The sequence below is a fragment of the Barbatula barbatula genome, assembly GCF_947034865.1.
Source record: "Barbatula barbatula genome assembly, chromosome: 21".
Taxonomy (NCBI): Eukaryota; Metazoa; Chordata; class Actinopteri; order Cypriniformes; family Nemacheilidae; genus Barbatula; species Barbatula barbatula.
In genome coordinates this window covers 15,613,545-15,638,222 of record NC_136784.1, presented here as the reverse complement: position 1 = coordinate 15,638,222, position 24,678 = coordinate 15,613,545, and the positions used below count along the sequence as shown (strand labels likewise).

The 24,678-nt window shown below is 39.7% G+C and overlaps 2 protein-coding genes across 2 annotated transcripts in view; both read left to right on the top strand.

Annotated features, from left to right (window-relative positions):
* The window catches only part of pard6gb (par-6 family cell polarity regulator gamma b), a 30,827-nt gene extending 10,825 nt beyond the window's left edge, over positions 1-20,002 (top strand). Inside the window, exon 3 of the mRNA XM_079485178.1 lies at positions 17,342-20,002. Coding sequence (XP_079341304.1) covers positions 17,342-18,342 — 1,001 coding nt within the window. The 3' untranslated portion in view covers positions 18,343-20,002. The remainder of the gene's footprint in view (positions 1-17,341) is intronic.
* A 110-nt stretch (positions 20,003-20,112) lies between these two features.
* bloc1s4 (biogenesis of lysosomal organelles complex-1, subunit 4, cappuccino) lies at positions 20,113-23,119 on the top strand. Its single transcript, XM_079484068.1, has 5 exons — positions 20,113-20,532; positions 20,649-20,720; positions 21,945-22,046; positions 22,126-22,260; positions 22,339-23,119. The coding sequence occupies exons 1-5, from the start codon at positions 20,227-20,229 to the stop codon at positions 22,432-22,434; spliced, it is 711 nt and encodes a 236-aa protein (XP_079340194.1). The 5' UTR covers positions 20,113-20,226; the 3' UTR covers positions 22,435-23,119.
* Positions 23,120-24,678: the final 1,559 nt, after the last annotated feature.

The following is a 24,678-nucleotide window of genomic DNA, read 5'->3' as shown; positions in this document are numbered from 1 at the left end:
CTAAATCCTGTAGTATTTAGCTTTTGTTATTCGTCCTTAATCTCAGCTGCAAAACACTTTTTTAATGTCTTTTACAATGTGTGTGCTTTTCAAGTCTTTTTGGAAAAGCTAACATGCTGGCAGTGAAATCATACGATCCCTCCCTACCTGCAAATCGCCAACCAAAGCCACGGCTCCTCCTAAACGTTGGGTGAACACTTTTTTTTGGTCCTACACCATCCATAGACAGCATATAGTTTTCAAAATATATTTAGACCACTTAGCGATTGCTTTCAGGATGTGAAGAGACTTGACCAGCATGATAAATATTTTTTTTTGGAAAGAAATGCATAGCCTGAATTTAAATAAGTTAGTTCTTATAATGGTTCATAAGTAAATCACTGAAATAGCTGTGCTTTCCATAGTGCAAGGGTCATTCAATCCTTCTAGAAGATCCTGCTGTGTTTGTTCTTCCTCTGTCTGCTGCTGCAGACAACTGCAGGGAACCGTTCGCACATCTGGCTGGACGATGCAGACGAGCCCAGGGGCTTCTGGGAACTTTAAAATGAGAGTATGCCTGGCCTTCAGCGCACACAGCTCACCCACAGCTGTTTGTTCTCACCGTGTTGCCGCACCACTACAAACAGGTTTTAAATCTATTTCTGCTTTTAAGATCTCAGAAGCAGAAACTAATCACCCCTCGCTTTGAGATTGTTTCATCCCTGACTGTTTTGATACTGAGTTTATTTTTGCACAAAAAAACCCTCTTACGTAAGGACATGTGTGGATTATGCAATTTGCGTGCTGCTGGTGAGCAGAATTGCGCTCTGTTAAGTCCCAGGTCCCTGCTGAGATTATTTTTGGCACTCGTCGTACCAGCAGGACCATGTGTTGAAAATAAATTATGAAAAATATCACTGGAGGTTGTTTTCCTTTTATTCTGGCTGAATTTAAAGTTGCAGTCACAGTAGCACGGCTTCACTCTCTTTTGTTAGCAGTTACTTGGATATCGCGCTTCTTTTGTCGGCGCAGCCAGTGGAGCTCGAGGCAATACCATTAACAGCAATGGTTCTCTGACATCGTACAATAAATGTTATTCATAGAATGTTGTTATTTATTTTTTGAAGGGGATACAGCAGCTGTCAGGCCTCTTTTGATACAGCAGCTTTTCTGCCTCTTCTGAAAAAGTGATGACCTTTTCACAACACTTAGGAGTCTTGTCCCCCCTGCTTTTTAGAATTTCTACCTTCATCCCTCCCCCGTTTTGTAGATAATAAGTAGTGGTGTGATGAGACCGAGATGAGATTTTTAGACCTTTTTAAAGTAATCCTTCTATTTGAATGATTTATATTATGCAGTAATAAACAACATGTAAACACTGCAAAATATTTTTGAACAAACTGACAGGCAGTGATTGCACAAAATGTATGCTTTGTTTTCTTAACAGTCGTAGCTTTTAGTAAAGAGCTGTGGTTGTTTCCTTTATATGCTTTTGCGTAGTGCTCATGTTGGTATTTTTCCTAACTCTGTCTGGTCAACCACATCTCTCACAACATTCAAAAAACTACTTAAAACCCATCTCTTCTGTGAATACTTGACAGAGAAATGAATTAATTTTTTATATATTTAATGTACACTAACTCTCACTAAATCTTTCTTTCAACGGGTAGTGGTATAGCTTTTGTTGAAACTAGTAACTTTGTATTAGCACCTTTTTTATTATCGCTCCTGTATGACACATCGTGCATTGCTCCCTGAACTCTCTATAAGTGGCTTTGGATAAAACGTCTGCTTAATGTAAATGTTAGCAGAGGTGGCGATCACACTGTCAATCCTCCTCCCTCCACTGACTGAACCCTCATAGCCTTCAGGGAAACAGTAAAAACTACATAACCACATCATGTTTTATGCTTACATTGCAAATATGTAAGAGACAGATGATCTGTTTTTGAAGAGGTTTGCCTGTCAATGTATTTCAAATAGAACCTGCAGTTGCTATACGGAACTTGTGGTACAATCAGCTCAACCTCCCAAAGCGCTGCTGGCAACACGCACTGCCGTAAACACTTCTGCTTATGCGCGAGGCGCTGCAGATGTGGGAAATGCGCGTGAAGGTTAAAACCGTCGGTCTAGCGCGTGTTTACATAGAAAATGGTGGGAAAGAAGCACCACGGCATTAAACATCACGTTGTCTATGAATGGCCAGGCCGGTCACTGTAGCTCACAGCATGCACATTCTTTGTGCAATTATTAGCATGCTCTATACAGTAATGAAAACCGGTCACACCACATCAAAATGTGCTTTTACACAAATGCTCCCAAATATATTTTGAGGTTGCACAGGTTTAATTTAGTGAGCATATGGGACCTAAAAGGGTCACAATTTCGAGCCCAGCACTCCATCATGTCAATTGCGTAAGGGAATTTTGTTCTTGCGAGACACATGAGATCTCGTCACACCCCTATTAATAAGGGGTTTTCACAGACCTGTGACTTCACCCCAAACATTTTTTATTCTTTATTTACTCACGTTATTTCAAACCTATATGACTTTCTTTCTTTTGCAGAACACCGAAGATATTTTGAAAGACATTTGTAATCAACCAACACGGGCCCCCATTGACTTCCATTGTATTAACACAAAACCATACATTTCTTAAAATATCTTAGTCGTCATATACATTTTTAAAAAAATATTTGGGTGAATAATGAAGTCATTATTTTTTATAAAATAATGACCATCTATCAGTTTCAAAAGATCTGCAAATCCAGCGTTACAACCACCGTTTATATAACATAAATTCTCTCACTATCACAAGAGTAACCAATCTTGATAGTAAGTGGGTCTTGTTCCTATCACTGGTCCGTTGACACATTGGCAGGCTATTTCTTTTGCCTTGCCGTGGCTGTTTTTCCGGGAGAAAAACCCAATAAGGGACTATGAAAAGTTGTTACGTAACTTTCCGAAACCTATACAAACCTTGGGCGAGACTATCGAGCACAGATATACTATGCAATACGTCCAACTCATTTACCATGTTTAGCATGAGGAAACAGCACGTTTAACATTGTAAAAAAACTCAGAATGCATGAAACTGTATTAATTCCCCCCTTTCGAGGAGTTTTTACACCTCGCCAAAAAATAACATCTGTTTTAAAGGTGAAAAACTTTCAAATCTCTAGACTTCATAATAACAGTTTTATGTGCCTTCCACCTTTTTTGTGCTATTGGTAGACTCCTTCATACTTGTAAACGCAAACCTTTAGCTGTATAACCAGACTGTACTGTGCGGATTCAACATGACTGATTCTGTCTTGTTTTGTGCTGGTTGCCACTAAAATCTGTTCTGTGATGTTCTGCCAAGCTTAGCCTGCACTAAACGCTTATGGACAACTGCTGATAAATGTGTCGCTGTTGTGTGGTCCAGCGTGTGTGGTACAGTAAAAGATGCAGTAAAAGAAAGAGAGAGGGTGGGAGGCGGGGCACAAGCTGTGTGAGTTCTTTGTGTCATACAGGTGGATTGTAGCGGAAACTTTGACACACATTTTCCTTGTGAAGTTCTTTAACGGAGGAAGGAAGGATGAGATTTCAGATGCACCTTTTGGTTCACAATTTTAACGAATTGTGTTCCCTTCTCTGGAATGATCGTTCAAGAAGGCGCTGTTTAATAGACAGTCTATGGTTTGTCTAAATTTCCATAAAAATCCAACACAATGCCCTTCGGATACTGGCAGAAGGAACCTTTTCCAGCTTTCAAAAAGTTGCTGTTCTTGGCAATTTTTTGTTGTCCGTTTGGTTAAAGGATTTATTTGATTTAGGAAGTAATACACATTCCTGGTACTATACACAATAAGAAAACATTTTTAGTTTAATTCAGCCTCCCGAGAGCTTGAACTAGCCTCTGAGTCACCTTTCAGCTTACATTGTGCATGCATTTGGATCATTCTACACCTCCCTATTGGAGACACACCGAGCCTTACAATCCATATCCCTGGAGCCCATTCATCAAAACAGAAAGTGACTCAGAAAGAATGAATCTCACGAATGTCCAGCGTCTTGGTATTTTTGCAGAGGGTGAGGAAGTAGCCTTCATCAGTATTCTGGTGGCTATAGTTGTTTATAGCCTGAAGCAGAGCTTTGTGGCCTCTGGAGTCGGCCCAGTACCGTGCGGTTGAACTGAGATTTGAAGCCACTGCCCCATTCAGGGTGTGTTCACCCGAAGAGGTGCATTCTGGGTGATGGTGGTTTAACCACTCTATAGAACTTTTGCTGGAGGCGTGCGTCTTGCAGAGCAAGAATAGCTGGTTTTTGCAAAGCTTAATCCAGTTGCTTGCAAATTAAGGTTGTTCTTCAGGACTAGACCAGACATGTGGAGCACATGTGCTGTTTATCCTAACAGAGTACAGCTCTTCAAGGGATCTGCTCACTTTGATTCAGAGTTTAAAGGCATGTGTGTGCTTGTTTATCTGGGATTATGACTGTGCCGTTTAGGAAGCAACTGGGTCAGTCGAATAGAAAAATGCACCTGACTTTTCTTTTAGACGCGTGACTAACATGGAATTCATTTCCCTCACAAAGACGTCTTTGTTTCATTTATGTGATTCTTATCAACAAGAAAAAATCCTGAATAGTAACACACATATCATTAGAGCACCTTTTCCTTGTATACGAATCAAAACGTTCACAAACTTGACACCCTTACTTGAATTCTTTAGCATTCTCATTTTGTAGACCGGGAGTCTGGGCCGTTTCAGCCTATTTTTGGTAACCAGACACATCTTTCTTCTTTTTTCTGACAGTCTTCCCACCGGAACAATTAACCTTTTTTCATTAAGAAAAAAAACTAAATTACCATAACGTGAAAACAACTACTTTGTGCCAAGTCTTCTAGAACACATTTTTACATCCAAAACCATAACTTGCATGTTTGTGGGCAGTTTGATTTGTTGTTCAACTCTCAAGCTAGATTGGACCATTTTGGGGGAAGATTCTGGAGATTGTTTTGCCAAATGCTGGATTCAGCACCACTGACTTCATTGGCTGCGTCTTGTCCAATGGGATAAGGGATTACAGGTTTGGTGGGACCACCTTGGTTCTTTGTTTTGGGCCAATCTCAGTTCGCACATGCTGTTAGAAATAATTTTCAATAATCTGCCTTGTTTTGATATAAAGCAGATTTTATATTTTTTATGTTTACCAAATACTGAAGTCAGTTATGTTTGTTTTTCCATGAGGAATTCCATTAGATTCAGGAATATACAAGAACTTGCTGTTTTACCTTTGACAGAGGTCACTTGTTTTTGTATGACCCTCAGATTTAAGGCAGTTTGTACTGATTTAGGCACTAAATTGCAAGGTCAATTATTATTATATAGCAATTCCAATGGAGCATCTTGATGTTGAACTCTTTTTATGGAAACAATAATGATAGCTTGCAGATTGTCCATCGTGGTGCTTGAATGGAAAGTTCACCCACAAATTTAAAATATCTCATCATTTACTCACCATTGTCATTTCAGACCTCAATTACTTTCTTTCTTTGCAGAAAACGAAAGACGATATAAAACAAATTGCATTGGTTTTGTCCATACAATAGAAGTAAATGGGGGGCCAGAGCTGTTCCGTTACCAACTTTCTTCAAAATATCTTTTTGTGTTCTGCCGAAGAAAAAGTCATAACGGTTTAAAATGATAAGAGGACGAGTACATGTTGACAGAATAAAAACAATTCTGTGAACGATCACTTTGAACTTATGACTTTCTGTTTACCAGCACAGATTTACACTCCCACCATCATTCATGATCTCCATTAAAAATCATTTTTGACCATTTAAGAACTGCAATATGCTGTTGTAATACCTACGTCTACAATTATCTTGAATAAATATGAAGTCTGAATCTCGGAGCCACATAAGGTCATGAGAACCGCAGGAGGGACCCTGCCTCCATCTCAGCCAACAAGCTCATTTAGGAAGACTTAATTACACAGAAAACGCTACACCCCCACATTTACACAGACACACCCAGCCAGTGAGAGGGGTGTTTACCGACGGTTCACGGACCGTTCGGCTCACCCTGTCCTCCTCCGTTCTGGTTTTTGGGAGGCTCGGAGCCAAATGTATATTAATTGCTTAAAGTCTGGCTACACATCCCAACCACACCAGCTGCTTCTGAACCCCCCACAACCCCAGTCCTCAGTTTCTCTGCCTCTCTTCATCATCCCAGCACATGATGATTGCTTCAGCGGATGTGAGTTCACAACATCTCACAGACACAAAAGATGATGTTAAAGAATGACAATTTGGTGCCTCATCGACCAAATCTCTCAAAAAATCTTCTTGTGTGTTTCAGATGAAAGAATCATATACATGTTTTGTACAACAGGAACAAATCTTGACTCGCAACAGATATAAACACGCAAACATATACAAGGGCTCAAAAGTACTCTGAGGCATGACAGACAACAGTACTTCAGAGACGGTAGCCTCCGAGAGAGCAAACTGAACTCATTGTTTTGTGTTTGGTTTGTCTTGGTGTGTGAGGGGGATGGGACATGGCTTTTTGGAAATCCTCTAATCCTTTCATCTGTAGTGATTCGACAGACCACATTCCTTACATGTTTTCTGTCGCTTTCTTTACAGTCTCTTGTTTAAAGCTTCCTACAAGATGTAATTCTTAAGTTATACAGTCATTATATGTGATTTTCTGTTGGACTTCTGTAAGCCAATTTGGCTTAAGACTGTAAAAAGGGGTGCTGGGTAGTGGACGCATTGTGGACGTTCGTTTAAAGAAACAATTAGACTTGTGTGAATGGCGGGACACCAATGGAAGCCACGTATATGGGTCAAAGATCTTTAACACAATGAGCTCCCCCTTACTGTGATGGCACCTGACAAATAATGGTACCGGGACTCGTATCTCATTGGTTGCTGGGAGAGGTAATTTGATGAGTCCTGTTCCATTCCCTGTCACGGCTGCTGACAACCAAAAGTGACGTGGGACTGAAATGCCATCCTAAACACACTCTGTGTTCATAAATAACTTTATCTTAACTCAAGAAGGACAGCTAATGAACAAAATCTATCCAATAAAAACCAGCTGGAACTTTTTTCCTGCAGACCTGGGCTACTTTCAAACTGTGGACCTGGCAACCCTGAATAGAGGTCCAATTATAGCTATATTCATTTAAGATTAATTTCACATTAACGTTTATGCAACTGTTTTGCTGTGAGCTGGGACGTGGGCAATAATACACCAAAAATAAAATCTGGACAATTTCAGCATCCTGTTTACAAAGTAGAGTGATTTAGGACTCATTCATTCTAAGTTCACATACTGTTTAGTATAGTGCAATCTGTAAGGAAAAGCTGCTTTCAAAATTCATGTCATTTGACTTTATCACTAGCAAGAAAGTATCTTTCCACTTAGGATCTATGGAAGATTTTTCCCTCCATACGGCAGAGTCTATAAAGCGTGGAGGAGGGCCTGTTCAGTCATAGTCTAAAACACTGCCCACCCAAAATGTGTTAATTGTTGTCTGCCATTTAGCAAACACATTTTATTTTATTTTACAGTCTACTGATTACAAGGGCGGTCTCCCCAAAGCAACCTTAGGTTAAGTGATTAAAACACAAAGACAGAACATATTTAAAGATCTGTCGGTGCTAAGAATACATGTACCAGTGTAGCACGCGCAGGGCTCTAGACTGCGACCAAAATGCTCGCAAATGCATAAAAAACATTCTTGCCCCGCCAAAGATTGTTTTTAACATTTAATGTAAATTATAAGTGGTGAATGACGCGGAAAGAGCGAGCAGAGAGCTTGTGCGCTCCCTCTGTCTCCAAGCTAAAGTGAGTTCATTCGGTGTCGTGCAGACCGAACGGCATAAGAAAAAATGTCGGTTTCTGAATGGTCTCCCTCCCTCACATGTTGATCAAAAGTGAGGTCGGAGACAGAATCCATGTTTCACATGGCGCATTCGGAGAATATTTTTACCTGAATTACAAATGGGGGTTAATGTGCTCAAAAACATGTTGCCTTTTCTTCCCTGACAAGTGTTCCCCACATGCAGATGACATAAAGGCAAAATCCTATCCAGTGAAGTGTTTTCCTTCTTCTGTCTTAACAGCTGTGGAAAAGAAACAGCGCATCAATGTCCGCTAATGTCCGATTTGCAACGTAATGACTCAGTTGAACCGATCTTTTTGTTGAGCATGTCAAACACTGAACTCACGAGACTCACTGTCTGAACCCATCAAATCAGTCACTCAAAACACCTCCAGTAGCATAAATCCAGCTTTTTGTAATAAAGGAGGATTGGGAAGAATGACAGGTTGAATTTGTGTCGGATCATTTCATAGCCAATATATAACTTGAATATAAAACTCAAAATAAAAGTCCTGAACATCCAGATTAAAAAACACTCTAGGTGTTTATAGTTTATCAGTTTACAACTAGAATACTACAATTTACTAAAATATGTATTTAAATACAATAGAGTATACTTGTATTTACTCATCTAATTTTTTATATATATATATATACTTTTGCACATACTTAAAAAAACAAATGTATAGTACAATGCAATGCAAGTCGCTTTGGATAAAAGTTTCACACAACATTGTATCTGCAAAAGGGGGAATTTTACTGCAGTTTACCATTGTAAATAATATAATAAAGTATGTGGACGAATATATACATATTGTATAGTAAAAGAATGGAAAAATTTTAAACATAAAAAGGAACTAGAATATATGGCCATAAATATCCCAAATGTAACATTAATGTCCTTCGTCAGTCGCCTGCCTATTTGTGTTTATTTTTTGTAATTTAACAGAAACAGAAGTTTTATACATGTGCTACAACTGTTTGGCCTGTGCTACAAAACTTTAAATCTCTGTAGCACTCTGTAGTAAAAAAGTTAACATACAGCCCTGACGGGATATATGCACACGAAGTGATGATACATGTCCGTCAAAATCTCAGCAAGCTGTTACATCGCACAACGGCAAACAATGCCGTTTGTCACTCGGACGCTTCAAGGTGCACATAGGATTAACAGTCAACGACTTGCGACAAATTATCCAAACACTACGTCATATATTGACAACCAAAAATGAGAAGCGCTTCAGGTTATCCGTTTCAAGCTTCATTAACAAATAAGAAAAAAGCCAAAGGCATATAACAATGTTCAGCCGTAGTGCTGTCGGTTTGCAGAAACCTAATGTTTTCTTACTAAACACATTGTTATCGCTTGATGAAATTACCTCAGTGCAATGAGAGCGGAAGTGGATTAGCTGGCTGAGATTTTAGCAGAAGTACGTCATTGCCCCGTATGCATATAACCCATTGAAATGAATAAATCAATTTGTTTTACATAAGAAATTGGTCTTTAAGTATGTGGGCCACCTTCAGATATCTGCTGTGATGCAGTTCAATAGTTCAGCTCAGTGAATGGGAGAAGCCAGTCAAACTAGACCAGTGATTGACAGGTTAGAATAAAGTGTCTCTGATTGGACATTAACATTTGGCTGAACTTGCTGTAGCAAATCGGCTATCGTGAGTTTTATGACAGAACTGTTGTTTATTAGTATTTCTCTTACATCAGAATATTAAAATCACTCGTGAAGTTCCAATCCCAACTGAGAAGCTGTTTGTGAGTAGTCGAGTGTGTGTTTCCAGACGTATGAGTTATACGTGTGGACACATGAGGGTCATCACACCACACAGAACCAGTGAAGCGAGGTGCAATCTGAGATCTTTGCACACGTTTTTCAGCAGCTGTCATTCAGGAAGTGGATTGTGAAAAGGTGTGTGTTGAGTACAGGTGTGGAAGACCAGCCCGAACCTGCCCCGACCTTCAGTCTTTTTCAATAACAGAAAAGCGAAAGAGCTCCTCCTGACATAAGACGACACTGCCTCGAATCCAGTGCTTCTGGCGTCAGCTATAAATCTATTTACATGGTTTTACAAAAGTTGTCTGTAGCCCGTGTTTTTTAAGTAAAAGATTTCTGATGCTTTTATCTGCAGGCCTGCATTATCGGGTGGAAATGGGACTCCAGATTCCCACCAAATGTAAACAAAGAAAAAACAGATTCATCCATATGAGATTTAACTTGCCATGGATGCAATATTTTCTCATAATTTGTGTAAAGTCTGCAGTGTCGTTCTCTTATAGACCGCAGTATAACTCGAGGCTTACAGTGTCCAGATGAGCAGATCACAGTGAAAGCATTTCTTACTGTGGTTTGGACTCCATTCGTTTTTTGCCTGTGAATGTGAATAGTGTGCCTTAAAGGTGCTGTGCGTAATATTTAGGAGGATCTACTGACAAAATTGCAATATAATGTTCGTGTTCAGAGGTGTATAAAGACCTTAAACACTGAAGCGTTATCTTTTTGTTATCTCAGAATGAGATATAACTATACTACTTACATACACCATAGATCGCCTTGCATGGAGTTTGCTATGTTATTTCTATAGTAGCCCTAAACGGACAAACCGAGCATGCTTCGTAGTTATGTCATCTACTTCGGTAAAGAAGCACAAACGCAATGACATCTTAGTCCTGTGACGGCTGCCTTAGAGCTTCTAAAGGAAGACAATTCGCAACCTCACCGCTAGATGCAGTTAAAATCTCCACATTGCTCTTTTAATAGAGGATGAAATAAAATGAAACGTATTCATTTATTTGAATTAATGTATTTAATCCCAGTAGCCTGTAAATTCAATCCAATCAGCATTAGAAACTAAGTTTATATCTTTGCAAGAAATCGTTGCACCCTTGGTTATCTCCTTAGCTTTCCTCCACTAACAGTTTAATGGACAGATTGTAGGTGTCATTTACACCTTAATCCTGACTCATTCCGGCAAACCCACTGCTGTTTGGTGTCACCCATGACAGTGAGAGATTAGAGAGCAGATCTGGAACATCTCATTTAGCAGCTTGTTGGGGGGTTGGGATCATCTAAAAACACATGATGAGGTCAGAGCCAGGTGATCATGTGAGGAGACAAGTTGACTGACAAGACGATGGTGGAGGCTTTCTGTCAAAGAACTGTATGTAAGCACTGTCATCATGCGCTGGTTAAATTTGGAGTTTCTTTTTGTTCTACTTTTTAAAAGCCGGTGCTTTGCCGTTTGTTTAACATAAACGTTTTTCGTTTTGTATCCCTTTCTTATTCGTTTTCTAAAGTGATACTTCACCCAAAAATGAAAATTCTTTCATCATTTACTCACCTTCACATTGTTCCAAATCTGTATACATTTCTTTGTTCTGAGGAATACAGAGAGAGATATTTGTTAGAATGTTTATAACCAAACAGATCTTTCCCCCTATTGACTCCCATAGTAGTAAAAATTACTTTATAATTTTTGTTGTTCTGTTGAACACAAAAGACGACATTTTGAAGAATGTAGAACAGGAAACAGTTCTGGGGTACTTTTGACTACCATTGTATTTTTCCTAGGAACTGTCTGGTTATCAGCATGTTTCCAAATATCTTTCTCTGTGTTCACCAGAACAAATACATTTATACAGGTTTGGAACAACTCAAAGACAAGTAAATGAAGACTTGAGTGAAGTATCCCTTTAATTATTTTTTTTAACATAAACCGTTTTCATTTCGTATTCCTTTCTTATTCGTTTCTTCTTAAAAGTGGCAATCCGCAAGAATAGCCCCTTTGTCGCCATCTCAATTTGTAATTGCTACTGCAGGTGATGTGCGGAGGTATTTTCTTTACGCGAGTTGTGATTCGGAACTGCTTGACTGCGCAGGTCAAGGTATGTCACGTGTGACTTGTGACAGTGCACCGGTGAGAATCTTCACTGTACATCAGTAGAGCATAATAAACGCAGATAACATGGCAGATGATATAACATGAAACAAAAAAGAAACTAAATAGACCCAAATAGCGTCAATGGAGGGCTGTGTTAAAGTCTTTTGATAAAATTATCCAAAACATATCCATTCCTGTAAAGCAAACCGGACAGAAGATATCCAAACGCGATCGTGGGAGTCAAGTCAAGTTAGCTTTATTTATATAGAGCCTTTTAAAATTTTCATTGCTACAAAGCAGCTGTACAAGAAAACATTGACTATAAGCAAAACATATAAGGTTATGCAAGTCAAAACACAGGTCAAATATCAGACAGACTATAAATTCCTATATGCAGTGTTAATTAAATAAAACTAGAAAATTCTAGCAGCCCCCCGGCTAGGCAAACAGTGCAAAACAGTATGCAAACGGTGGCGAGGAACCCAAAACTTAATTGGAGGAGTAAGAAACCAGGCCTAACCAGGGGATTCCAGTTACCCTCCGGCAAAAGCTGCAGCCTCTGCACAAGCTCGACAGTGCTTGCACAAGGCAAAATAAAAAAATGTTAGATTTAAGATTATCATTAATAATTTTGTAGAGTCGCCACATCCTTTGTCCAGCTCTATCATCACAGCATTTGTCAGGTCTGGGCATGGACTGCGTCAGTTGTTATTGTAAGTGTTCCTGGTTCCGGTTGATCCAACTACTGCAGGCTAAACCTTCAGAATACATATATATTATGATAGTGTAGTGTATGCAAGATTAAAAAGATGCGTCTTTAGTTTAGATTAAAACTGATAGTGTGTCTGCCTCCCGGACAGTGCGGGGGAGACTGTTCCAAAGTTTAGGCGCTAGATAGGAAAAGAATCTGCAGCCTGCATTTGATTTTGAAATTCTAGGTATTACCAACTGACCTGACACCTGAGAGTGTAGTGCATGTGATGGACTGTAATACGTGAGAAGTTCACTCAAGTAGTGAGGAGCTAAACCATGCAGGGCTTTATAGGCAATAAACAAGATTTTAAAGTTAATGCGACGCTTTAGAAGTAACCAGTGCAAGGTTGACAGAACCAGGCTAATATGCTCATACTTTTTGTATGAGTACGAACTCGAGATGCCGCATTTTGGACCAGTTGGAGTTTTTGTAATAGGCCTGCAGGGCAACCACATAATAGTGCATTACAGTAATCTAGTCTTGATGTCATAAAGGCATGTATAAGCTTCTCTGCATCTGATGGTGACGGCATATGACGTAGTTTGGATATATTTTTAAGATGGAAAAACACAATTTTACAGGTGTTGGCGACCTGGTTCTCAAATGACAGAGTACTATCGAATAAAACTCCAAGATTCTTTGCTGAAGAGGAGGGTTTTATGGAACATCCATCAATAGTTAAGCAGTATTCTTGGTTGTTACGTATGGCGGTTTTTGGTCCAATAAGTTACACTTCCGTTTTGTCCGAATTCAGTAATAAGAAATTGTTACTCATCCACTTTTTTTATATCGACTATGCATTCCACTATTCGATGGAATTGCTATGTTTCATGAGACTTCGAGGAAATATAAAGTTGCGTATCATCAGCATAACAGTGAAAGCTAACTTCACTTTATTATATCTCCAAGAGGTAACATGTATAATGCAAAGAGCATAGGCCCAAAGACTGAGCCCTGTGGTACACCGTACTGGATTTGCATGACACCTCATTGTTTATTGCTACATATTGAATAATGTCTCATATGCTGACAGGTACGGTCATATATCATTATACACCATACAACTATATGTATGTATATACGCAAAGTCTTGCCATCATATCCCAGAAATAAGTCCGTCAATTTTAGTAAAATCACAGGCTTCACTTATCCTGTGTGAATGCGCCACATGAAATACAGATGTGGGGAGGTAATTTCTAAATCACACGAGGTCCCCAGATTATAAATCCTGTGCAAATATCCTCTTTGTTCTGTTTACGAATGTGACGACATGATGCATAGACGAAAGACACCAAATAAGGATTTCCGGAGAAACATGACCCGACAAGGAAAATTACATTATTTGTTTAGTAATGTCTGTGTTTTTGTGTGTTTTTATTATGAAATATATTGAACCCACCGTTAATTTAAGCAATTGCCATTCCCAAATTGTGGCTAATTCAAAACTGAAAGTAAAATCTGTCATGCGCACAGCTGCATCTCTGACCACCCCACAGCAAACCCCCCACCCCCTGTGTCAACGGTACTATGGGTGTTTTTTTACGTCTATTAACCACAGGGAAAATTTCATCACTGCCACATCCCTACCATAAAGACTGTTGGCAGACATGTCCTAAACTTGGCCACGCTTGCAGAACATATGGGGAGTGGCGAACAGGGTTAAACACCAAGCATATGTTGGTTTTTGCAAAGCATGCAAATTGGAATCAAGAGGTTGAATTGTGCAAACATTTGGGATGTTTCATTTGGGATGTTTCATGTTTGAGAAATGTCTTTGATTTGAATGGTTTCCTTAAAATTACATTTAATGCAGTATGTAATGTTGCTGTGTGTGAATGTAAGCAGTCTGCCAAGTTGTAAAGACGAAAGTGAACGAATAACAAAATTATTGGCTTGGGAAAAAGGAGTCGACTCTGAATCATGCAAACAGGTCTTCTGCCATTCTAATTTCAGTTCCAGGTCGGATTTGCGTCACTGCATGTAATGCCCTTCTATGTTCCATTTGTGACACTCCATGCGTTAGACCAATCACAGCAGACTAGACCATCTGACCAATCAGATCAGAGTGGGCTGACAGAAAGGAGGGGTATAAGAACAAATTATTTGAGAGTCAGTCAAGAATTAAGGTAACAACAACTGAAAATGTAAATGTACGTAAACTTGTTGTTGGACACTCCATAAGCCACAGAGGATGATTTACTGTTGATTTAATCTTTAACAAATTCTGTAGTCTGTCTACCTTTTTTAATTAAAATCCATCGTTATGCAACACTGAAAAAAAAATTGAGCTTAATATCCCAACAAAGTTTCCACCCTTCATCGCAGCCAGCTAACTTCTCCCAGATGTGTACATCAGGCACCACGGGTAACCTGAGTTAAAAACGTAGGGGTGAGCAAAAGTCAGAATAGAGAGCATTGCTGAGTATGCATTAGCAAAGGAGGGGCTTCATTCTTTAATCTTTCTCAGGGCTGCAGAGAGAAGCCAAACGCTATTGCACCGCTCATGCAGAGAAATTTGAGTGCGACGGTTTAAACCAAATAGAGAAAGGGCTATGTCTGACAGGACACTTCCCTGATCCTGCACTTTAGTGAACCTCAAAATACCTGTGTAAGCTTTATATGTGCATAATGAGATGATAATCTATGCAGTTTCTTTTAATGCACCAGGCATCTTTAGCCTGGCGTTATGTAAATTAAATCTGTTTTTGTGCGTTCTGTATAGTTGGCCCCTTTGGTGACAGTGCCGGGTATTGTCATGCAGAAATACGTTAGGGTTATCTGCCTCTCAATGCTACTGCTTGTCACTTTCTTCATGTCGTTCTCCACATGGTGTCAGTGGATGACTCCCACCAAGAATAAACTTCAGCAGCAACCCAGTGAAACTGACCAAATAAATTCCAGAGGGGAATTTACAGAGGATGATCTGCAAATAGAAAAGCTAACATTGAATCAAATTGGTAGTTTCTCCAGTACACCAGAGAAAATGAGAAAATAAACTGTGTTGGGAGGTGTAATGATCGGTTGTAAAAGTCTTTTGAGGCCCACTTTTATGAGCGTTTGTAAAAATCCACCAGAACTTGAAAAGGGTCCCATTCAGTGTGGAAGTTAACGAGAGGTGGGATGCAGTGAACAAAGGACCGAGTCCTCGCCCAGTGCTCTTTCCCACACCCGGCTGACTGAGGGGAACCGTACCGACACGGTCAACCGATGAATTATGCTTCACATATGTTGCAGGTCATCTCGGTTGGGATGTGAGGAAAATGTATGCATTCCTAGTCGAGGCACCTTGTTGGTGGAACCCACCTCATCTCCAGTGACACCTGACTCTGGAGCTGAATCCCTCCTTAGTCAGATGACTGCAGTTTTTTTTGGTTTTGTAGCATGGACCACAACAAATGTAATAACCCTTCTCGATTGCAATTGCAGTAATGGCTTGCTTTAACTTTTTGCTTTTTTGTCATATTACTCAGATTTTTTTAAAACATACTTGTACAGTATTGCTGCTTTTCTTCCACCTGTAGACTTTCTGTTCTGTCTAGTTGGCATTGAGCCATCCACCTTCCTCTAAAATTCCTGGACCAGCCAGCTGGCCCTTGATCAGAAAGCTGTTTTTTTCCCATCATGCATCGGCGCACTGAGGATTACTCTATCAGTAGTAGTTTGGCCTTGGTGAATGAGCCCGCACACTCAGTCCAACTGAAGGAATCTACTTTGCAGATCTGTCTGGATATGCTATGTCCATGCCGATACCAGCCTGGACGGGTCACTAGCAGCCAGAATGACTGGAAAATTCAGTGGAGTATGGTTTCTGCCATGCACCCAGAAAAAACATCTCTGTTGCTTGGCTCCAAACCTTTCCAGGTTTAGGATCAAGTTAAATAAATGTCCTCCATTCAATTGGAGCTGAATTTTAAACTGAAAGTTCTGTTAGGTGTTCATGCTTTCACAAGAAGAACTGAGGAGGGTGGACATTTGGGGAGAATAGTACACTAATGAAGGCCAGAAGCAGAAACACTGCAATGTGTTTTCTATCAAGAGACTTGCAGTTGTGGCTGAAATTCCAGGGCATAATAAAAGTCTGTCTGGACTCAATCAAAATAATCAGACTGCCACAGAGCTAAACTAAGAACAACTGCTTTGATGACCATTCAGAAGCGTTGTATAAGCATTTCTAAAATAGTTTAGAGAGTAATTGAACAGAAAGTGAGTATTTTCTTTCCCTGAGAACTCACACCGGGGAGTAGCTTGACCTGTACCTTATATCTGTAGCAAATGGACCAGCTGCGGTTTGTAGTTTACTGATTCACGATAGAAAGGTGGTTGTTGTACCAAATTGTGTAAATCTTCAAAGAGGAGCCGACCACTGTGCATCCATTATCATTCCAGGTGTAAGCATGTTTGTCATTGAGCACTTTTTTTTGGATGGATTAATTCCTTTGCACTGCAGTACCATGTTATGGCATTTGATCTCCTTATCTACAGCAACGTGAAGTTCTAGCAGTACTTATTGATGTATATCAGAACATACAGCCACCTTCCTTTCTGCTGCATACCTTCAACAGAGACCAAGCTTATATTGTTTGTAATATAGTAAGATGCCAGCTTCTCTCATCAAAATCTGCTGAGCATCTGAGCAGTTTGGATTCATCCCTTTCTTTGCCAGCTTGTCTATTTCCACATAAAAATTATCCCTTGTTTGCTCTCATGAGTCATGCTATGTCATTAGATGACAAAATGTTCAGTTGTAATGAATCATAATTTCCTTCTTTAATCCACCCTTAAAATACAAACGTATTAAATGTCATAATTGGTGTTTTTTTCTCTCGCAGAAGAAGTTGACTACAGCAGCTATGGCACCAGCACTCTGACCCGGAAAAAGAAGGCCGTGGTCACTCTTCGCAACGACCTGAACCGCAAGCGGCCCCACATACGCATTGGCATGCCTCAGGACTTCCGCCCTGTGTCATCCATCATTGACGTGGACATCCTTCCTGAATCGCATCGGAGAGTCCGACTCTATCGATACGGCTCAGACAAGCCTTTAGGCTTCTATATCCGTGATGGCACTAGTGTCCGTGTTACACCCCACGGCTTGGAAAAGGTCCCGGGAATCTTTATATCCCGACTTGTACCTGGCGGCCTGGCGGAGAGCACAGGATTGCTGGCTGTCAATGATGAGGTCCTGGAGGTCAACGGCATCGAGGTTACCGGGAAAACACTGGACCAGGTCACGGACATGATGATCGCAAACAGCCATAACTTGATTGTGACAGTGAAGCCGGTGAACCAGCGCAACAACGTGGTAAGGAGCAGCCGCAGCTCGGGTCAGTCATCTGACAGCAGCGGTTCGGTGGGCTACCCTGCCGTGACCTTACCCACTGGTGCCACGGCCATTAGCCATGGTTACAGCCCAGAAGATCTTGAGAGCGACGAGGAGTCTGACATCGTTATCGAGAGTAATATCAAGCGGCCATCCCGACGCTCTAACGCCTCAGTAGCGTCAACATCATCCCGGACACACGCGCAAACCGCCACAGTGACCCCACCCAGTCCCCCTACACGGCCCCAAACGAGACCCCCGTCCACTGTGTCCACAGCCTCTTTCCACTCCCAGCCAAGCTTTAATGGCACAGTGCACAGTAGTTTGAGTTATAAGCTGAACAAGGACCTTAACCTTCAGCACCACCCCTACCACATCAGCAACCCCACTATGCGAGATAGCAACGGCAGCCTGCACAAAATCCTCAGCAGCCTGAGAACAGACCCCCGTCACAGCTTGGCGTTACCCAAGGGAGGGGTGGAGGAGGACGGCACGGTCATCACTTTATAGGACACACATTCACATATGTACAGGCTATAAAATCTGGCATCCCAGAGACAATGCTTTTCAGCCTGGGACATCAGACTCGACTTTGAACCTCACCGAACGGGTTTTGTAAAACGAATAATTTAACAGAAACGTTATCTGGAAATTTTACTCTTTTTAAGTGTTTGCTATCCATGTGTTATGATGTCTTTTCTGTCTAAATGCATTAGAATTAGTGGTGTGCATCTCTTTTGTTCAAACCACTGATTTTAACGTGTCTCTTGAGGTTCATTTTAATCACGTTATCTAAATGGGACCAGAAAATGTGTTAAGTCCTGTGTGTGACGCTTCATTGTTTACAGTTCACACCCTGGTGTATAGGACAAACTCATTACATGTTACAAATTCACATTTAACCATGCACTCAAACTTTTTGTTTGTCCTGCCCGAGAAATGTTAACAGCCAAAAAATACAAGGTCGTTATTATGAATTTCTAAATATAGATTTTTTTGCTGTATGTGTTCAGTACTTTAATACATTACTGTTTGGCATATTTTCTCAATCGACAGACAAAAAAAACTGATATCAGCATTGAAATAATATTGCAATACCACAAATTATGGATTATCTTCATCTGCTGTAATCAAATGTAAAATAATGTTGACCTGGTAGGTTTGAGTTTGTTTATTTGACTGCAGTAGAGCGTAATATTCACCACATTTAGGCATTTCACATTTGATGCTCTTGGATCCAGTGGAATGCAAATCAGCCGGTTCTCTCTGTGTTTTAATCCGTACACATATTCTCTGTCACCTCATTGTTAATGAACCCTCACCTCTGACCTCCACTTTTGTCCGCACAGCTGAACCCAGACTGTTGACTCATAAGTAAGATGTTGGAGTCTCTCTGATAATGCAGTGACCATACATAAGCATAGGCAAACCTACCAAAGGTATTACATGTGCAGTTCATTTGAGGCTAAATCATTCTGTTTGCATTGGGAGCTATTTATTTTTAAATCACACCAGTTTACGCATATTAATGTTGTTTATAGCCGTGCTCCTTGTATGGGTTTCTCACTTCTGTGGAGTTTAAAACCACTGTGGATACTTTTATTTCGCTTTATCGTTGACTACAATGTTTTTGGTTTATTGAACAAAGACATACCTTTACTTCAAGCATTTTTGTGCCTTATTGCTCCTCCTTCAGGAATTGTTCAACCCAAACACGCGGTTTTTGGATCCGACCACTGGAAAAATAATAGTATGACGTTGAAGTACAACAAGGGTATGGAGTGACACATGCGCGTTTGATTTGAACAGAGTTTGTCGCCATCTGCTGGACTGTCTCTCAACTGCGTCTCCCTCTTCTGCAAAGACGCACATTCTTTTTACATGTTGTGCATTAAATATTTGATTTGTTTGTATTTTCGTATGTCTGTTTTTAAATCGCATACACTTTACATAAATTCTAATCAAAACCATATTACGGAAGTAATAGGTACGTCAGTCGGGATAGAGAATCAAGTACAGTTTCAGGGTGTTTTGACAGTTCAATTCATGTAAAATGTATGCATTTTTAATTCGGAAAGTTCAAAAATGACATGACGCATGCGAATATTGTGTTTTTTACACCGATGTCAATCTTTTTATGAAAAAAATAATAAAATTCTGAGACAAACCCCCCTGTTCTTTTTTCTTTTGCACCCAATTATATAAAATGCGCTGTGTTTTAATGTCATTAAATACTCATCAATCTTTTAAATATAAGGGACCTCTGTTTGCTCCTCACATGACCAAACACGCAGCGATGCGCTTCTCTGATTGGCTCTTAAGCCCGCGCATGCGCGTACAGAGCACCGCAATCGCTTCCACACAACAAATCCTTACGTTGAGTGGGGAGAGAACATGGAGCATCGCTTCGACCGGGCACCGGCGGTGCTGTCACCGCTGGAGGAGTCCAGCGCGGAGGTGAGCAGAGACAGCGGGATCGTGTCACAGAGCGCCAGCAGCTTGTCTATGGTGAGCGAGGCCCTGAGCAGCGGAACGGTGTCTCAGAGCCCGAGCTTCGGCGCTGCCGTGGCCCAGAGCCCGAGCTCAGCCGCGGGGGGAGCCCGGGATCAGACCGAGCAGGAGCAGCCGCAGGACGACGAGTTGCTGAGACACACGGCGATCGCGTACTCTTCTTATATCAGAGCCAATGCCGAGGAAGAGGTGAGGGGTCACGCGTTCATGTACTCGTGCCGTTGATAAGCCTAACAGGAGTCACAAGACCCGGTCAGCTCAGTCATATTTCAACTCTCTGACAGTGTGGTGTGTTTATCTCACAGGTGCTGTGTTTTGAGAAAAGTCTGGAGGAAATGCTTACAAGAGTCGATGAGTTTGTCGGGATGCTTGACATGGTGAGATCAATGTGAATGGTGGTTGTGTTGCTGCATCATCAAATCGTTTTCATTAAACGTGCATTGGATCCACTTCACACACAAACATTATATGAGGTGCACAAAAGTCAAAATACAAATGAGACAAGATTTCAGTTTTTACTCTTAAAATGTAGAAATGACAACATCAACTTCTATTTTGTCAAAACGTAATGTCTTTAATAAAAGTAACTCCAGTGCTGGTGGCTTTGCTAAATCGGATAAAGGTTCATTGTAAATGATAAACTGCTGTTTAGTTATATCTGCCATAGCCGACATACGCCAATGATTTAAATTAAATACATTGAATATTGGTGCATCTTTACAACAGACAACATAACAATCCTTTAACAGAAGAGTAACTTTAACAGATTTATGTTTTGCTTAGTGTTTATATACTTTGAATTCCTAATTTTGTAAGCATTCAGGCCTTGTTTTCCAAGTCCGTGAATAAAGTACTTAAATATAAAGCCACAATGCTTTCGTTGAAACCCAGTGCAGAATCTGTTCAAATGTCTATTTCTAGTATTAATATCTGGTTTATGCAATCTGGTGACAAGCGGGCAGTTGTGAACGGATTGATATGTACAGTTGGAATATGTATGTATTAAGAACGTGTTAATTCTTGTAAGGATCTTTGCACAGAACAAGAAAAGAAGAAATATTATGAGTACATGTGAATAAGCTATGCCAATGTGTAATGTAATTTCAACTTGCGTACAGCGTACGTACATCCACTGATCCAATATCCCTCCTGTTTCACACGGCTCGTATGCAGCGTATTCGCACCAGCAGTCTATCTTTCAAATTCCAAAGAGCAGAACTAACTACACCATCGACTGAAATAATGATGCTGTTTATGTGCAACTAACTGCGTGTGAAATTGCACCTGGTGATGGGTGTGTAGTTCTTTGTCACTTCATTAAATCCTTTCCTTCCCAATAAGTCTACAGTCCATTTTCATTTCTTTCAATGCCGTGTTCCTCATTGCTGTGCACTGCCTGTTAAAATAGGAAACATAAATACACCACATATGAAGTGTAGAACAAGATCGTCGCACTAACAAAGCTTTTTATTCGAAGATAGTTTAAGTCCGAGAATTGAACAGGTTTTTTAACGGTTTAGGTCATAAAATCTTGTCCCTTTGACTATGCATGCGAAGGTGCAACTTACATTGATATGTGCATGTGCGAAATCTTTTAACAGATTCGAAATGACACGTCTCAGATTGTAAATGAGAACCTGCCACAGATCCAGAGAAAATCAGAAGAGATGAGAGAGATTTACAGAAAAATCGACAAATTGGAGGTACTTCCCTAAACGTTGGCTAAACCTTAATGTCAATTTACATTTCTCTATCGTGCTGAGTCTGCCATCTTATTCGCAGGCCTTCGTCAAAATGGTCGGAGCCAATGTTAGTGTGATGGAGGAACAAGTAACACAAGTTGAAGGTGAAGTTGGAAGCCTTCCAGGTGCCTTCAAAAAGATCTTTCGCACAATGAGCGTCCCTGGATTTTTAAATGTAAGCAAACGCACATTATATGTCATCCATCTATCGTTAAATTATACCGATAATTGCAATTTTTCTCATTTTGGTCAGAAACCTGCGAGCCCAAGAAGGCAATCACAAAGGCATCAAGACCTTACCAGTGTTTTTAGGACAGACGAGTATTTTAAACCTCAGCCTGAGCAGTGAAAGAGAGACTCTTGGACGGATTTCCTAAAGTATTTACCAAGACCAGAGTTCTTCAACATCAGAAGTGCTGCCTGCTCTCGGACGCACCTACCTGGGATTGCTAACACAACAATTCAGTCGCATCAAATTCTTGAAATGAATCCTGATCAAAGCCAAGTGTTATTTTAGTAGACCGTTTAATGGCAGCTAGTTTTCTAACCAACAGAAGGTTTGGTTTTAAATAACTCGAGTTCTTTTTTCAAAGTGCCTCCGATGAGTCTGACGCTGTTTCTTAAATGAGAAAGCATGCTTGCAAAATGTCGGAACATTAGTTCAAATGTTTCTATGATTTTTATCAAACGTGTACATAGATTTACAACTTTTTGCCCCTGATCTTTTCTTGCAATGCTTGATATCTTTTTGCACTATATTCACTGTTGTTTTAATGATCTATTTTTCTTGTTAAGGTCTTAAATCAATGTCTGAGCACAGGTTGGATATTTAATTCTTAATGTAACCAGTGAAAATGACTCTGGGTTATTATGTAGCATTCACTGGCACACTTTCTTGTCAAACAATAACACCACAACAAATCAATTTCGTCTCAAATCATTTGCTTTTATATTAAATGTCCATAAACAACTGTATGCTACATGATTACATTCGTGACTAAGGATTGTTTGTTTGTAATAAACTTTATAATTCACACACTGTTTGGTTGAACTGAACCTGCTCAACGTAGCTTTATTAGATGTATTACTGCAATGAATGTCCAGTTAAGAGGAGCATGAAGCCTGCAATGTACACAAACATCTGATTTGGGTTGAGCATCATGCATCTCTTGACAGAGGCACAATCCAAAAATGATCACCCTTAGAATAAACTTATGAAGTTATTCTTTTACAAATAAACTCTTGAGATACAGAGCATATTTTCTGTTATTGTGTCCTGTTTCGGGAGTTTTCTATTTCTGTAAAGAAACAATATTTTGTTTTGACGTTTGGGAGATTTATTGTTAGCATACAGTGCATCCGGAAAGTATTCACAGCGCTTCACTTTTTGGACCTCAGACAAAGGCTGTGAATACTTATGTACATGTGCTTTTTTTGTCTTTTTTTGTTATAAATCTCCAAAGATTTCGAACAAACTTGCACGTTGTCATTATGGGGTATTGTTTGTAGAATTTTGAGAAAAATAATGAATTGAATCCATTTTGGAATAAGGCTGTAACATGACAAAATGTGGAAAAAGTGAATACTTCCAGATGCACTGTAGTTCACAGATTGCAACAAACACATTCCTATAAATAGTACATTAAGAATAAATGAATATGAAATGGTCTCTTAACACTCCATGGGTGTATATCTATGTTTTTGTCACTACCACAGTAAACACTACGCATTCACTGAACATGATGACACTCAGTTTTCTGACTGACCAAAATACAGTTCAGACCCATTCTTCGGTCGGAATCTTAGAGTTTAGATGAATTGTGTATTCATTCGGAATGTTCTTATTCTGGAAAATGTTGTGTAAGCAAAGTTTAATGTAAATATTTTGTATTTGATGCGAAAGCTGTTCTGTTTGTGTTAGTGTGAGTCATTTGAAGTAGTTTTATGTAAATAACAGTTTATAGTTATCACAGTTTAAGTTTGGGTGTAGAGACAATCTAGTTGGAACGAAATATTAGAAGCTCACAATTAAAAAATATTTCATTGTACAGAACAAATAATAGTAGGAAAGGATGTAGACATATTTATTTGTATACAAAAACAAATGAGGTTCTTTCTGAATTTGAAGGGAAATTATAAGCTCACTTTAAAAAAACAATTATAATGTTTTTTTATTTGTAAGAAATATTTTACAAAATATTGTACGAATCAAACTACAGTCAGGTTGTTTTGATAAAGTAATAATAACTCAAAATGCAGCTAACTTGCATTATAAAGCACAATAAAAACAATACAACTATGACTTTTGAACATTTTTTAAATATTATATGTTTTGGCAAATAAACTTTCATTTCAAAACACAAATTGAAAATGTGAACGTTTTAGAGAACGTAAACTTGCTTTTTTTATTTTAATTTTCACTGCCACAATCTGCCATTTATAAAAACAAATTGTTCCGAGAACACATAATAATCTTTTGGTTAAATCCGCCTTTATCATTGCTGAACCTTGCAGAAATGTATCTCAGTGTAATTTCATTGTCGAGTCAAGTCAACTTTATTTACATTGTGCTTTTTACAACTTTCATTGTTAC